Source organism: Sarcophilus harrisii, chromosome 1, assembly GCF_902635505.1.
Source record: "Sarcophilus harrisii chromosome 1, mSarHar1.11, whole genome shotgun sequence".
In the NCBI taxonomy this organism is placed as follows: domain Eukaryota; kingdom Metazoa; phylum Chordata; class Mammalia; order Dasyuromorphia; family Dasyuridae; genus Sarcophilus; species Sarcophilus harrisii.
The window spans coordinates 260,031,028-260,048,330 of record NC_045426.1 but is presented as its reverse complement, the minus strand read 5'-3'; the positions used below and the strand labels follow the sequence as shown (position 1 = coordinate 260,048,330).

General features: G+C 32.8%; 1 protein-coding gene across 7 annotated transcripts in view; it reads right to left on the bottom strand.

Moving 5' to 3' along the window:
• The window catches only part of IQCE (IQ motif containing E), a 181,969-nt gene that overhangs the window by 89,980 nt on the left and 74,686 nt on the right, over positions 1 to 17,303 (bottom strand). For 6 of the 7 annotated variants that reach the window (XM_031941151.1, XM_031941136.1, XM_031941131.1 and 3 more), the window contains 5 exons: positions 11,175 to 11,374; positions 10,073 to 10,177; positions 9,259 to 9,349; positions 3,704 to 3,889; positions 292 to 315 (listed from right to left, as the gene is read on the bottom strand). In XM_031941151.1, coding sequence (XP_031797011.1) covers positions 292 to 315; positions 3,704 to 3,889; positions 9,259 to 9,349; positions 10,073 to 10,177; positions 11,175 to 11,374 — 606 coding nt within the window. The remainder of the gene's footprint in view (positions 1 to 291; positions 316 to 3,703; positions 3,890 to 9,258; positions 9,350 to 10,072; positions 10,178 to 11,174; positions 11,375 to 17,303) is intronic. The other variant, XM_031941158.1, reaches the window with a different exon arrangement.

Below are 17,303 nucleotides of genomic sequence, written 5' to 3'. Positions count from 1 at the left end.
GTGTGTGTGTGTACATACACATACAGACATAGAGTAGTTTTGAGAATCGTATTCTTCTTCCATTCATAAAGAAACATCAAAATCATATGTTTGGGAAAAAAATGGAAATAACCTTAAAAATCTCACTGTTAATGTCACTTTTTCATTCTAAATTTAATAATGGAATTTGTTTTAATTAAAATGAGAACTTAAAGAGACGCCTTTGAAAACCACACAAATTTAGTAAACTTCAATATTAAAACATCCCCTGATGTTTCATGTTACCTTACTGGTGTAATAACCCACACTTACCTCATCCAGATTAGCCTCTTTTTTCTGAAATAGAAAAACAAATTCTAAATTAACATTAGAAAGTCTAGCAGCTTTTTAAAATCACATTCTTCCCCCAGAGGATTTCATTTTTCCTCCTTACCATTGCTATTTGATCAACTAAGGGACTGAAAAATATAGTTTTTGTGGAGATAAAAACAAAAAAGATAACACAACCTGGACTGAAAGAACAATGAACTTTTTCTTCAACACTAGGTACTTCCCCCGACCAAAGCAAAATGTAAATAGGAAGGCAAGTCTACTGACTAAAAATTCTCAAATTAAAGTAAAAGGTTTCAGTAGTATTTGCCGTTTGGAGCAATAGTACTCTCTATTAATGTTTGTCACTGAGATGAAAATTACATTAGCTAGATGATGTTTAATAATAACTAACTTATCTAAGTAAAAAGCATCACAAGGAAAAGATCTGTCCATCAATAAAACAAGAAATAGATAAGGATAAAGAGCAGGATAATGTGGGATGGAGAGAAATAAATCTGTATTTTAATGGGAAGGCGAAAGGAGTGGGTACATGTTACAATGATGAGGTCCAAGGCATATAGAGGACAAAAGATCATTTAGCACATTACAGAATAAAAGCTGAAGATATATCAGTAGAATATAAGTTCCTTTGAAGCAGGGGATATTTCATTTTTATCTCCCCAGCATCTTAAAAGAGTATTTTAGAAAAAGTAAATGCCTTAATATATCTGTTGAATTTGCTCAAACTGTCACAGTCCAAAGGAAAAAAAAAGAGTAATAAATTTTGGAATAATCTTATTATTACTTGATGAAAATCACTTCCATTTTGCCACTTGCCACTATTAAGAAGGGTAGTTACCTTTAGCACCACTATTCCTCACTCTAACTTTAATATCTACAAAAATGCTGACTTTTTGAATATATGCTGGACATAAGCCAAGAGGCAGCTCATGTGGAGACTAACCAATCATTAATTTCAAGTTTAGTTGTGGCTTGGACCTTAGATATAGTAAATTAAAAGAAAACCTAATGCCTTCTATAGACTCAGAGCTTTGTACAAGCATTAATATTGGAAGATTATATACTGCACTGCTTTGGGAAGCAGTGAGTACTCCATTACTGGAGGTCTCCATATAGTAGTCACAGAGGATTCCTTCTCAAGTCACATTAGAAAGAGTATTCCTTTTCAGATGCAGGTCAGACCCAGATATCTCTGAGGCCCATTCTACCCAGAGATTCTATGATTTTATGCTATTTTTATTTTACAAACATTGGAACTGAACTTAAGTATATTATCTCTTAATAATAAGCATTTATTTGTCAAGCACCTACTACGTGCCAGGAACTATGCTAAGCACAGGGTGTCTCCATAGGCAGATTGAATTTTTTTGATCACCTGATTAAAGATGTAGGTTTTACAATAAACAGGCCCAATACAGACAAATTATATTCAGATAACCATATTAGTAGCATCAGATTTACATAACATTACACACCTTTAGCAAAATAAATTGAGTTATCAGAATCTGAATTCTCTTAATATTGTCTTAGAATTTGGAGAGGGAAAATCCCAACCTATCTTGTTAGTCAGTCAATCAATAAGCATTTGTTAAGTACCTACTATGTGCTAGGCACTGTGCTAAGCAATGAAGAGATGCAAAGAAAGGCAAAAGACAGTCCCTGCTCTCAATCTAATGGGGGAAAACAACGCACAAACAATTATGTACAAACAAGACACATCCAGTATAAAGTGAAAGTAATCAATAGAGAAAAGCTACTAGGGATTAAGGGGGAATCCAGAAAGACTTCTTGTAGAAGATGGGACTTTAGCTAGGACTGATTAACTTTTTCAACACCTGCAGAGTAAATAATAGAGGAAAGCTGAATGAAATTGAAGAACTAGGTGGCTACTGAAGATTAAGGGACATGGGAATAGAGACAGTATATATTCTGGGTTACAACACTGCTCTAGCAACTCCATTATTTTTCGACCAAAATGGAAAGGCTTACTATGATTTCCAGAACAGCAATATATAGCTTCAAAAAAGAGAAGGGGATTACAACTATTCTTTGAGGACTACACAAGTAGGGAATCTAATGCAATGGAGCAGATATCAGTGTTCACAACTCCATGGTCATTTTAGAAAAAAAAAAAAAAATACTGACAACTCAACAAATCAATTATATATTTTTTCTCTAAGATCCTTTCTTACAAATTTAGTGTAAACAAGTAACTCCATGGTCATTTTAGAAAAGTAAAAACAAAAATAAAATACTGACAACTCAATAATTACATTTTTTCTCTAAGATCTTTTGTTATAAATAGAGCAATGTATATATTGCAAGGTTTCGTTCCCATTCTCTCTTGTGGTAGATTAGTTAAGCTTTAAGATTGTTTGAATTCCTAGTATTCACATCATGTGTAAGTTTCCATAATTCCTACACATACTTAATTTTTTTGGCATTCTTAAGAGAACTTTTTTAGCTTCTCTGTGCCCATACCTTTCTATATAAGTAGATCAAGTAAACAGTATCTGTCCCATAAAAACCAGTCTGCACTCCTTTAATAGAATTAGAGATAAAGTTTCCAGATATAAGAGTTCTAAAAACATTTATCTGTTATCAGAGGCCTTGACTATATGGTCAGAAATACATTAAAGATAGTTTAATCTTAAAGAGTTCTCGAAGAGTTAGTTCAGTTGGTTGACCATGCAAATGAAGCCAAGGCTAGAAGGATTGATCTACATAACAGTCAGTTAGTTTTCTACCATGAAAAACTGAGTTTTATTAAGGCAGACTGAACCCCTAACTCCAATTAATCATTTCACAAATCACATTTTCATTCATCTGATTGTCAGGTGAGTAGATGAATGGTTTCAGCAACACATTCTAGAAAAGTAACTCAAATATAAAAATAACTCAACCTTTGGATACTATGGATCAATAGCATTATTTTTCTGTGGGCAAAGCAAAAGTCCTGTGATTTTTACATGAGTTGAAATGAAAAGCATCACACAACCTTCTGACTATAGATTCTAGGTCTATTAAGAATTTATATGGGAATTAAACTCCTCTATCTCTTACTAGGAAGACTTTTGGGATAATGCCACTCACCCATGTGCCAGCAGTGGGAAAGTCTGGGACAGCACTCAAATGGGAATCAGATTCTGCTGCTGATTATCTGTGTGACTTTGGGGAAATCATTTCACCAGGCTAGGCCTCAGTTTTTTCACTAATAAAAACAAAGGGCTACACGCATTGATGGCTGGGCTCTCTAAATCCCTTCCAGCTCTAAGAGTCTATGATTCTAGGAGAGTGCTTTTTTAAGAACATTCATTAAGAAGCCAGAGAGTCTAGAACAGAAAGAGGTAACAGCTATGTAGAACAGTATTTCTTTTCAGGAAATTATCACCTTTCTTTTAAATATCTTCCATTGATTTTGGATAATTCTGGCAGCTTTATCTCTTCTGTGCTCTTTGTTTCTTGTAGCAGACTGGAAAGTGGGAGGCCAAGAGGACACATTACTTGAACGCGGTACAGAACTTTGCCGAGTCTGGATACAGGTAATGTTGGAGGAGATAAAGGCATCTTCCTGAGCCTGCAAGAAATTCAAGACAGAAAAGAATGAGTCATGGAAGGAAATGAATAAGTAGAAGCAGGGTAGATAACTATCAGGTAAGGTGGCAGGATATTACTTCACATGATAACAGGATATTCTGATCATGATTTTTAATTTGGAGAAAATCTGTATCCACTGCTCAACTTGACAAAATCTTTGATGAGAAACAAAGTACAAACTGTAAAATGGATTCAAAGTCATTTTTCATTAAAGTCTCTAAACTTCTTTCTGGCAGCACTCTTCTTGTCGGGAAAAAAAAGAAACAAAAAACCACGACATCACTTGTGATCCTGCCAGCATGGCAATACTTCAATATTTTTCTGGTGGGTTTCAAAAAGCCTTCCAGACATGATTAATTCTTCTCAAACCCCAAGGAGATTAGTAAGTGAAAAATATCAGCATCCCTAATTTATAGCTTGAGAACACTTAAAGCACAGAGAGGGTTATTAATTTTGCTTGAGGTCACAAAGCAAGTTAGTAGCACCAATGAGGATAGAACACAGAATATCTGCTTCTTGGGTTATTTAGTGCTCTGACAGATCAATGGCAGCATTAATGATACCTAATATCAAAAGGATGGGCCAAATTCTTCTATTGGAAAAAATATTTCCTATGATTGGGGCAGAAGAGGGTAAGTTTTGAGTTTGAATTAACCTTCTGAAGCCAAGATGCATTTTTAGCATTACCACTATTTCCAGAAGCCTGAGTCACTATGCCTATATATGTCTATATGATTTTAAAAAGATAATCATATCTTAAATTAGAATGAATGAATAAAAGCAAATTTCTGATGTTATAAAGATAAAAATTGGAAAAGCCCCTTCCCCCTTTTTTTATTTAGGTTTAATAAACAAACTACATTAGGTGAATTTATTAATTTAATTTATTAATTATCATTAATAAATAGAAAATACAGATAGAAGAATTAACTATGGTAAATATCAGTTTTGATTTAGGTGGGAAGAAAGTTTTTCCATTACAATTATCAAATAGTTATTGTTTCCATATTGTTATTAGTTTTCTGGTACACATTTTCTGTTAATATTTCAATGTCATATTTCTAACAATGAAAATACTAATCTCTAAATTCAGCAGAGACAAAGTTATTAGGAAAAGATCTCATGAAAGAAGCAATTCAGAACATTATGAAAAATTTATAACTAGGTCAAATGTCCTTTAACAGAATACTGTCAAGAACAATTGGCTTCCATCACATCTGTTGGCTAAGCCCACCAACCTAAATTCTCCCTTTCCCCAGAGTACTATGATCTCATGGACAATGATGCTCTACTGAAGGGAGCAACTTGCTAATTTACTAACAGTGATGATAAGAAAGAATGGTAATTACAATTTCTTCTGATAACAGCCTGCAAGGTTTTTTACCCTTAAAATATATTAATGCACTTCATACTTGACTAAAGAAAAGCAAGTTAACTTAAGCAACTTGGCAGCAAGTTCTAATTTTTCAAATCATAACACATTTCAATTCCTTAAAGTCCAGAGTAAATAAACTGGATTACACTGTTTTAGAATGATCACTGACAATTAGTACTATTCAGATCTATCTCTTGCCTATTTAGGACTACTCAAACTCTACCCAATAGCTTTACCTTTCTTTGAATCAACACTAAATATTCTTAGCATCTCTGCTTAAAAAAAAAAAAAAAAAGGTGTTGGAATAAAAACGTCTTATGTCAATTACTTTACTATTCTATTTTCCAGAGATATTTTCTATTATCTGTTTACAATGTTTACTTATGAGAGCCTCTAGTAAGTAAATTCAATAAAGAAAAGGAATTATCAAGGAAAAAAATAATCAATAGATAATCTCCTGGTAGAAGCAAAGGGATCTTAAATTTCTAAAAACAGAATCCATTGTGAACATCTTAAATATAACTATACAGGGATCTAAGCTATAAGAGAGTTAAAAAAAAATCATTATCTAGCTTTTTACCTTCTTATAGGATTTGATTCTCAAGAGTTTGAGACTGTCCAGTTTTAGAAGAAAAAAAAATGGCAAAAAGAAAAACACAAGAGTTCAACTGTAAAGTCACTGGACAAATTTCCTCAAAGTTTAGTCAAGAAAAATTTGGTTGCTGACTACAGGCTTGAATTCTTTGAAGTCAAGACAATAACTAGGGAGGCAAAAGTTAGGAGATCCTGCTGATATGGCACCTCAGCATTATAGCTGAGCTAATAAGAGAGTTTCAATGCCAAATTATCAAAATTAAATAAAAGGATGAAATCTCTTCATGATGAAAAGGGGACTAAATATATATACCTTCATCCTTTAAGTTCATATAACCAGCCATAATATCAGATCCTTAAGAAAATGAAAGGAGAAAGAATTTAAATATAACAAGAGAATTGTCTTTCTTGACTGGTTCTAGATTCTACACAATGGTACAAAGACAGGCATTCATTGCATTAAAGCCATTTCTTCTCAAAAACCTCCAAGTTAACATGCCAAAAAAATAAGAAAATAGGACAGACATGTTTGTCTCTTACTTTTCTTTAATGGTCTGGAGAACATCTTATGGGGGAAGAGATTAAGGAAGAGCTCCAAATTTGTATGAGCTTTAATCTAAGAGACACTAAGAAAACACATTCCCAAATATGTGGAAAATCCTAACTCCTCAAGGAAATGGAATTTTTCTTTTAAAGGGTTAAAATTCTACAAAGAATATCCAAATTTACTGAAGGAAACTGGAGAACCAAAATATGGGTTTCACAGGACTAAAAATTTTTCAAGTCCAAATCAGTCCCCAATTCCTTATTCAACAGCGTTGATGAATGTATGAGGTACAAGATAAAATAAAAATAAAACAGTCCCTACCCTCATAGTATTTATGTTTTTAGAGAGGAGATGTATAAGTCAGAACCTGTTATATACAAAAAAAGAAGTGTGAACAAGATGCTATAAGAAATCACAGAGGAGATAGATACTGTTTTTAGCAGGGAAGGCATCTCTATGTCATTCAAAAAGATCTTCCTAAAGTCAGCATCCCTTTGTAAACATTTTTTCTTTGCCTCCCAAAATAATTATAAATGTACACTAAATATTAACTTTATCTGTAACCTAAAGTAGGGGGAAAAATACAACTTGGTTACATATAATGCCATGTCATTCATATGATTAGAGATCCTGGTGTTCTTAGGATATAGAATAGGGGACTTTGAATTCTGCTTTGCTGCTATGTTGTTTCAAATTGGAGATCCTGCCTAGTATTAGAAAATTTTTTATAGCAAATTAAGCATTTAGTCAAACAAAGGAGCTTTTGAAAAATGACGAATTTTTCTAGTTGACAGGAAAAGTCATTTGTGTATTACTCAATATGTAACTGGGAAAACTGCCTCAAAAAAACATCTTAGATATAGTGTATCAAAAAAACACCTAGATATAGTGTACAAATTATGCTTTATTCATTAATGAAAAATATTTTCGAGGAAGGACTAAAACAGAATTAAGTAAAAGGATGAAATCTCTTTAACAGGTATTTCTCCAGGCAGCTGTCAATAATAACAAGATAAGGCAGAAGTCACACTAGCCTGCTCTATAGGAAAACCTGATTTTTGCTGCTTAGCTGTTGGATTTGTGGCTTATCCAAATTTGCAATTAAAACAGTGCTAGTGAGGCTTTCCAAATACTTAGTAAAAAAAAATTTTTTTTCTTCTATGCCAAAAGTTGAGATACTTAAGATCCAATGCTTATTACATGATAAGGAGCCAAAAAACTAAAAGCGGCACATAAATGAATCAATTTTGTTAAAGAAAAACTAAATACAAATTTAATTTTCAATTGGTGGCATACACAAAGAAAACTTTGGCCTCATTAAATCCTTAGTTTTTAAAGGCCCTGAGAAAAACTACATAGGAATGCAGCCTTTAAAAAAAACTTGTTTTTTACTCAAAAAAATAAACCCTTGAAACTAAGATATGTTGTAAATGTGGTCCTTGTGTGCCAGATAGAAACCAAAGATATTGGTCTACCAGCTAAGAATTGATTTCGTCCTTCCAGTTTTCTCTAACAACAATGGACAACAAAGTATTGCCAAAAAAAGCAAAGATTCTGTGGGATAAACTACTTCCCTATTTCAGGTATGTGTTTTGGTGACAAACCAGCTTAAACTGTCCTTCTCTGTCATATGCACACATTATGCTTCTTTCAGAGCATGTAGCAGCCTGAGGGATTTTAACACTTAAACTCTCAGTCTGATCTGGGTTCTGCTTTGGCTTTCTATGGTACAGATTTAAAAGAATCCAGGAATGAGCTAGTAGGGAGATAATGAAGAAGCAGAGAGACTCATGGAGCTCAGAGCTTATCTAGTTCAACCTCTGCATGTACAAGATACTTTGTTTTTGAGGCAATTGGGGTTAAAGTGACACAGCTATAAAATGTTAAGTGTCTGAGATCAAATTTGAACTCAGATCATCCCGATTTCAAGGTTACTGCTCTATCCACTATGCCACCTAGCGGCCCTCTCCATCTCTGCCTGAACAGAAGGTTACAGCTCTAGAAGGGACTTCAGAAATTCTCTAGTCCAATCTCCTCCTACAGATGAAGAAAATGAGGATGTCTGGAGAGGCTGTGACTTTGATAGTGCCATACAGCAAATCAGGCAGCCATTACAGATGCTGCCTAAGAGAAGAAGGTTAGACTTTTCTGACATGGTCAAGGTTGACAGGGGCCAAACCAGGCTACCTGCTGGCAGAAAAAAAAAAGAAAGCTTCTAATCGCCTAACCCGACTGCTTCAGAATCCATATGTGTAGGTCTTTCAACAAAAAGAAAAAGGGGTGTATGTCCCAATGAACATCTTTCTGCTCTCCCAGACCTGCACAGAGATGTACCCATCTTCTCATTTCTTTTCAACAAGAAGATTTTCAATCTAACCAAATCCCTGTCTTATTAAGAGTCATATCCTAATGCATTTCTCCTCTAAGTAAATTACTCATTTGAAAAATTCCATAATCTTGAACTTTTTGCATATTGGAAGAACACTAGTAAAGCAAAGTGCCAGAGTGAAATGTATCCTTGCTTGTAATTCCTTACCAATGTACTGTCCTAGAAAGAAATGTAACTGAAGAGCAAAAGCACCTCTTGAAGTAAGAGCAGGATACTGATTCAAGAAGCCATCTTGCTGACAATACATTCATTACAAACTTCAAACTATAACATAATATCTTAAGATAGAGAAACCTGTTAGGATAACAAATGAGAAATTCATTTGGGAAAAGCCAGTCAAGAAAAAGTTTCAATCTGAGAAAAAGTTAGAACCATCCCTTAAAACTAGCTTGAGAAATCCTCAGGGCCTGAACATGGGGTAGGGAAAATACAGCTACGCTATACCTCATGTGTTATCTCCATGGGGTCATCTTCAATTTTTCGTGGGTCTACTTCCGTCTCTTGCAACTTCTTGGTAAGTCTTTGAATTTCCTCTCTGAAGTGGTAAGGGCAAAGATCAAATATTACTTGTAATCATAATCTTTCTTTTGAATGGTGGAATTTGATGAATATCCCACAGTGAGAAATAGGCACTCATTAGGTTGTCCTGACACATTGGGGATGACCTGGGGATAACACAGTCATGTTGATATTAATAATGTGTTTTGTCTGACCCCAAAATCTAATGAAACAAAATGAAAATTACACAGGGACCAGATACCAAACCTGGCTTGGACTCAGACCTAGCATTAACTTAAATAAATGTAAGCCTGAGAGTAGGAACTACATGGTTCCCTTATAAAGTATTATCCTAATAGGTTAAATGGTTGTAATAAGCAATGAGAAGAGGAAAAATATAATTCCTCATTACAAACACTGAAGATGAAAAGAGAAAACATTATTTTTGAGCAAATATATCCTTTCCTCATTTGTTTCAATTCCCACATTCTTAAAAAAAAAAAAAGTTAAAGTACTATTTTATTCCCTTCTCTCTCTCCACCCCAAACAAATCAAGTTGTCCTCTTTAACTGATCATTTCCAGGAATTTCTTAGTGATGACTCTCAATACAAAATATTTCTGTTCAGCTTCTGCTTTTAGTTCATCAATACTTTATGATTAGGTCTTCACCTTTGTGCACTTTTTTTTGACCCCATTCAAAAAACACCAGCATGCATTTTGCATTCTCTTTACAAATTCAGGACACTTCAATCCATTTACCTCATGGTATCTTCATTCTCTTTTCTGTCTTTTTCTGTATCCTCCACTTTTTTCAGCTCCTTCTCCAAAGCAGCTTTTGCCTGTAGTAACTGCTTCATTTCCAAACTGAATATACAGGATCAGAGGGAAATTTCAGTGTTCATTTAACATGTTCTTACTTATCATTATCTAGCTTAATCAAATGATTATAAAAATTATTTGCTACTCAAAACAATTACCTTAAATACCACCTATTTAAATGTGAATTTTTCAAATTTGGATTTAAAGAGTTTCTTTATTCATATAAAATATAGTTTAATTATAAATAGAAGGACAATGGGGAATAACAGGATTTAGTTTCTAAAAAGACAGAACTTAGTGGGCTAAATCAACAGGACCAAAGTAAACTGAAACAAATAGCATGATACTCAGAAGCTATGTGGATAAACTCAATCTCTAAAACTTAGATTTATCCTGACCTGATCAGAATTATAACTAGACAGAGTAGAAAAGTATGTAATTACAAACCCAGAGGAGGCACCACATTTCAATTAAGCCAAAAAACAAGGTACCAGAGAAAGAAAACTGAATAGGAAAAAATTCAACTTTTTTTTTTTTTTACTTTACCAAATTCTTATAACCAAAAATTAAAAGGATACAAAATTGGATCAAATACTGTTATAATGGTAAGAAAACAAACAAACAAAGAACCAATTCAATCAATGGCCTGTTTATTTCAAGCAACATATGATAAAATTTCATTATGAAAAAAATTGGAAACTCCTTTGGAAATCACTGCAATGTGATGTGGCCTGGATTTGCATTTTTAAGTAATTTTTCTAATAGTGTGATTTAACCCATTGATATATTGTAATTTATATGCATTAGGGGTAATTCAGCAAATGTTTTATTACCACTAAAGCAGAATTTGAAGCCAAAGTCTAAGAAATTTCAGCATAGTAAACAATTCTTTATTGAACACTGTCAGTTTGGGGCCTAGAAAACGGATGGTTTTCTCCCAAACCAAACTAGATTTACTTCAGATGCAAAACTGTTTAACACGAAGAAGCAAGAACTTTTTCACATGGTGGAAGGAGGGTAGCTGTGTTGCAAAGAGACGTACTCTTTATCAGACAGCTGAGCTTGCAGAGTACTCCTGTCCCCCTTCAACTTTCTCACTATCCCTCGAAGTCGATCACACTCATCAGAGTGCTCAGATCTCAGTAGATCCTGCGGTGCTGTGTTTGGTGCTGACTGAATCAAAGGAACCAATCTGACCTGTTCTGGGGAATGAGATCCTGTGTTCTCGAGCTCACCCACTTTCTGAAAACAAACACAAACACTTAGCTATTATTTTTCTTATTTTTAGGTTTTATAGCTTTACAGCTGGAAGTGATCTTTAGAGGTCTATAAGTCTTATACTGACATCTCAAGATGGGACACAGACTGCTCAAATTCTTACATTAAGTAGCAATGGTGGGATTCAAATCTAAGTCTTCTGATTCTAAACTCAGTGTTCTATACTACTACAATTATTTGATGGAGCCCAGAGCAAGTACAAGAAACCAAAAGGAAATTAGTCTTACGACATAGGGAACTTTGCCTGTTACATAGTTTACTAAAATAATAGAGGTTGTAATTCACTAAAAATTCTGAGGTTTTAGCAGTGTTAGCTGAGATAATTTATGAATTGAGGAAAAGATTCTTGTGAAAAAAAGTAGACTCAAAAAGGTAGCAACAGAAATGCAAATCAAAAGTTAACTCTGGATCATTTAATAACATTAACTTTATACAGTTTACAGGAGACTTTCCTTATAACAACACTGTGAGAAAGTATAAGTATTATTATCTTCATTTTACAGCGAGGAGACTAAGGTTTAGAGAGGTTTGACAGCTTATACAAAACCATACACAGCTAGTAAGAAAGGAAGTAGAATTTGAATTTGGGTTATCTAATCTAAGGTGAGTCCTCTTTCCATTCTACTATGGAGCTTCCAGGAGAGGATATATTAGAGCTCAGGCTTAAGAGTCCTACATAGGTAGCAAGGGTTAGCAAAGTAGTCAAAAACTGCTATGAAAATGAACTGTAAACTGGTAAGCCAAAAACTTTCAGAATTTTTGATGCAATCACTTGCTATTTCTCATTTTCTTCTGATAACCTATAAAATCCTTCTCATCCTTCTGATAACCTATAAAAACTAAAATTTTAATTTAAGAGAAAAAGATTTGTTCTGCTAGTTATGTGAACCAGAAATATCTTAGTTCTCCATTTCTACTGCATCTTCTCTAAAACTATTTAATTTCCAGATATAGCCCCCCAAAAATTTTATAGCCACTTTTTTGGGTAAACATCTTAAAAAATTATTTTTGAGATATTTTCCATTTATCCTAAATATCTGCTTTGTTAGGAAAAAATTTAAATTTTTCCTCTAAAGTGTGTTGACATTCTATTAAATTCCAAAGGAATTAGTTCGGTTGCCATATTTGTATTAAAGATTTAGAAATGCAAGTTAGTTCATAACACTATATATTGTATATATGAACAGAAGAGAAAAAAAAGAAAATAAAGTTATAACTAAATGAAAATAAGTATTAATGAGGCTATATCTTGAAATGATAAGTTTTTTAAGAAGTCACATCAAAAATAGCCAAATAAAATTGGCTACCTGTACTATTAGAAATTAGAAATGCTAAAAGCACTTGTACTGCATCGATGAGTGATCTGAGCATGATGCTTAATTTCTCAAAAGTCTTGTGCTAAAAGATTATTTCCCTACGTGCAGGAAAACATAAAAAGAATATGAAACCATGGCTTGCATCATTTCATACTATTTGCTTTTTTAAAAAAGCATATAAGAAATTCTACATATTACTGTCCTGTTTGTTCTTCCTTCTGAACTTTTCTCTTCTGTGTTTACATTTTTTTGGCCTTCTCAATTAAAAACCAAGAAAAAGAAAGGAGAAAAAAATCTGCAACAGATAAACATAAATCAAGCAAAAACAATGCCCACAGTGACCATACCTAAAAATATATCTTTGAATCTTGAGTTTCATCAGTTCTTTATCTTGACTAATATGCTATATATCATAGGTTCTCTGGAGACACGACTGGTCATTGAATTGTTCAGGGTTCTTCAGAATATGGCTGAACTTGTATAAATTATTCTCCTAGTTTTGCTCACTTTTTTGTTAGTATATACTATCCAGAATTCTCTGAAATTTTTCCTTTTATCCTTTCTTATAACAGTTTGTTTCTCAATATGAAGAATAAGGGACCTAGACAAGATAATCTTTAAAGTCTCTTTTCAGCTCAATGATTCCAATGCTTAAAAACACTTTTGTCTGCTACATTGCAATCATTTAACATGTTTAGGGTTACTTGTTCAACATTATCAGTCCCTCTGAGGCAAGCAGCAAGATTTACAAAAATAGCTTTATATGGCATAGACTTTAATATCACACATTGATTTGTTGATTCTTAGTACTTTAAAAAGATTGTAATGTCATGATTATATAATTTTAAATATCAATAGAATCAACAACAAAAAATGATCTTCAGTTGTTATTTTTAAAAGTTAACAGTTATAAGATAACCTGCCCCCAAATCACCTGCATTTTTCACATGAGTAACAAAAAACTAGAAAAAAAAAATTATAAAATGGAGGAAACCATTTACCAAATGACAATAAAAGTCTAAGGACATTAAATTACTAAATCATATACATATGGGATGGATTAAAAATTTTTTTAAACAGCTTTAATAGAAATAAAGGAAAAATAAACAATCTATATGTACATTAGATAAGTGGTAAAAATGTCAATACACTCCAAGTTTATTTATAAATTTATTCACTGTTAATCAAAACAACAATTAGGCAAAGCTGAATGAGATAAAAGTAACATTTGTATAAAAAATAGTTCAGGATATCAAAAGAAATTATGGAAAAATATTTATGAAGGTGGATGATTTCCTCAGCCCGATTTTGAAAATACATTATTAGGTCAGTAAATAAGCATTTATTAATCTGTTGCTATAATGCCAGGCATTGTGCTAAGTACTAAGGAAAGAAAGACAAAAACAACCCCTTACCCCTAAGATGCTCATCTTTTAATGGAGAAGATTATAGTTAAATAACTAAATTCACAAAGTAATTTCCAGGCTACATCCAAAGGGCTATAAAGCTATTCATACCCTTTGATCCAGTGGTGCCATTATTGAGTATGTATCCCAAAGAAATCATAAAGGAAGAAAAAGGACCCACATGTACAAAAAAGTTTGTAGCAGCTCTTTTTATGGTAGCAAAAAATTGGAAAATGAACCCATCAATCGGGGAAAGGCTGAATAAGTTATGGTATATGACAGTAATGGAATATTATTGTTTTATAAAAAATGATTAACAGGCTGACTTTAGAAAGGCTTGGAAAGATTTACATGAACTGATGCTGAGCAAAACAAACAGAACCAAAAAACCATTTTACACAACAAAAGCAAGATTGTGCAGTGATCAACTATGATAGACTTGGTTCTTCTCAGTAGTTCACTGAGGCAATTTCAAATAAACTTTGGATGGAAAACACCATTCAGGAAGTTTTCTTTCCTTTCTATGGAAACTAAATGTAAATCAATATATGCTATATCTACTCTCCCCCCTTCTTTTCTTTTTTTTCCCCTCTTGTGATTTTTCCATTTTGTTCTGATTTTTCTCTCCCAACAGAATTTATAAGGAAACATGTAAAAAAAAATTAATGTACATGTATAACCAAAAAAAAAATGTTGTTTTTCTGTGTAACTAAGGAAAATAAAAATTAAAAAACAAAACAAAGTAATTTCCAAGAATGGCAACCCGGAGAAGGTGAGCTTTTATCTGAGTCTTGAAAGAAGATGGGGAAACAAAGTAGCAAAGGTGAAGAAGAAAAATATTTCAGGCAAAGGGGAAGGGCAATTAAAGGGTAAGGAGAGAAGGGAGATGAAATATGGTATATAAAAAACAGGTAATTGGCCAGTATAACTGAATTATGGAATGAAATGTAAGAACACTGGAAAAGTTAAATATCTATGTTGTAAAGAATTTTATATATCAGAGAACTTTATATTTGATCCTGGAAGTAATAAGGAATCATTAGAATTTAATGAATAGGTAGAGTAGAAATGACAAGATTTAACAACTGACTGGATATGTAAGTTAAGGAACTGAACATTGCAATGATGTTGTCTGGAGGTGTCCTTGACAGTAACAAGGAAGTTCAAAAGAGCTCCAGAGGATTTGGAAGGAAGGTAATGAATTCTGTTTTAGACATGTTGAATTTGAAATGCTATGAGTAGAGATGTACAAAAGGCAACTGGTGACAGAGAACTGGAGTTCAGGAGAGACATTAGGGCTGGATCTAGAAATCTTGAAATCATTTGCATAAGAAATGATAATTGCACCAAGATTGACAAATGAGATAGTACTGAAAGAAGGCCCAAGACAAGCCTTTCCCCTAGTCAGTAAACATGATAAAAAGTAACACAAACTGAGAAGAAACTATCAAATAAGTAGAAGAGAACCATAAGAGAGCTGTGTCATGAAAATCCAGAGAGGAGAGTGTATACAGGAGAAGAAATTGATCAAGACGGTCAACTTTAATAAAATAGAGAAGTGTTATTAATAATTCAAAAGAGGGAATAAGGAAATAGAACCAGATATAGGATTCACATTCTATAAACTCAATAATATAAAAACCATTAGAGAAAGGAATTCTAAAAGAAAATTTATCACCTCAATTTTGAAAGAGAAAAATATCTACCTTTTGAACATTTTTGAACATAGGAGAAATGACAATATGCAGTTTGTAGATTTGATAATATATTAAAAAAATTATACATCAAAAAGAAATATATTCAAAATAAAAAGAAACAGGAAAATCCTGCTATATTGTAAATATAGCAAACTAACAGATTTTTAAAAAATTATTTCTGAATCCATAGGGAACTGACACAAATTTGTGATAGTAAAATCTATTCCCCAATATATGAGCAATCCAAAGACATGAACAGAAAAATTTCTAAAAGAGAAAACATAAACTGTTAATGATCATTTGAAAATGTTTTCTAACTTTTAACAATAAGAGAAAGGCAAATTTAAAACAATTCTGAGGTACCATCTTATATCCATTAAATTGGCAAGAAATGTAAAACAATAAAATTCAATATTGGGGGCCCAGGGGAATCTATGCATCTAGAAGTATATAATAAAAATAATAAAATTTTGATCCAGTGATCTCACTACTAGGGACAAACTATAGATATTACTAAAAACTGTTACTGCTACTTTGTTTGGAGTAGTGAAAATCTAGGGGAAAAAAATATGCTGATATACTCAAGTTGGAAAATGGTTAATTATGATGTAGTACATCAATGTAATAAAATATCATTATAACATAAAAATTACATCTATAACAAATATAGCATGGGCTGCTAGACTTAAAATTAAGAGATCTAGGTTTGAATCCTAGTTCTCTTAGTATAGTACATCAGTTAACTTTCTTAAGGTTCAATTTTTTCCTCATCCATAAAATGAAGATAATACGCGTATTATCCTTTCACAGGGCTATTATAAGAGAAATGTTTTATACATGTGAAACTACTATTCAAGCATATGGAAACTGATACAAAGAAAACAGAATCAGAACAATTTTACACATTTTAACACTATGAAAACAAAAGTAACACAACTTAAGAAGTACATAGATACCTGGCACATAGTAGGTATTTTAAGAAATGCCTGTTTACTAACTGATTTTAAAAAAGAGATTGGAAGAGAAGATAGGAGAAAGGGGGAGGGGGAGAGGAAAGTCTGCTTCCAACAATCCAAGATAGAAAAAAGATCACAAGAAAGACCAGAAGGAGTCATAGCTGGATGGCTTTGAAAGTTATGTATTGAATTTATTATTTATTTTTAAAGAAAAACAAACTTTATATACAATCTTTTCCTGTTCTAATAATACATATGGAGGTGTTCATTTTGTTTGGTATTTCTTAGTTTCAGAATTTTAAGAAATGAAAATTCATAAAAAGAGAGAAGAAGAGGACACAGTAAATAAGTTATTGTTAATAATGTGTTGGAGAGTTGGCTTTGGAGACAGGAGAAACTAGGTTCAAATCCTACTACTGCAGAGAAGTTTTCTGTCTGCCTCTGGAGGCAATCAAGGGTAAGTGATTTGCCTAGGATCTCATAGCTAGATCAAGTGTCTGAGTCTTGATTTGAACTGA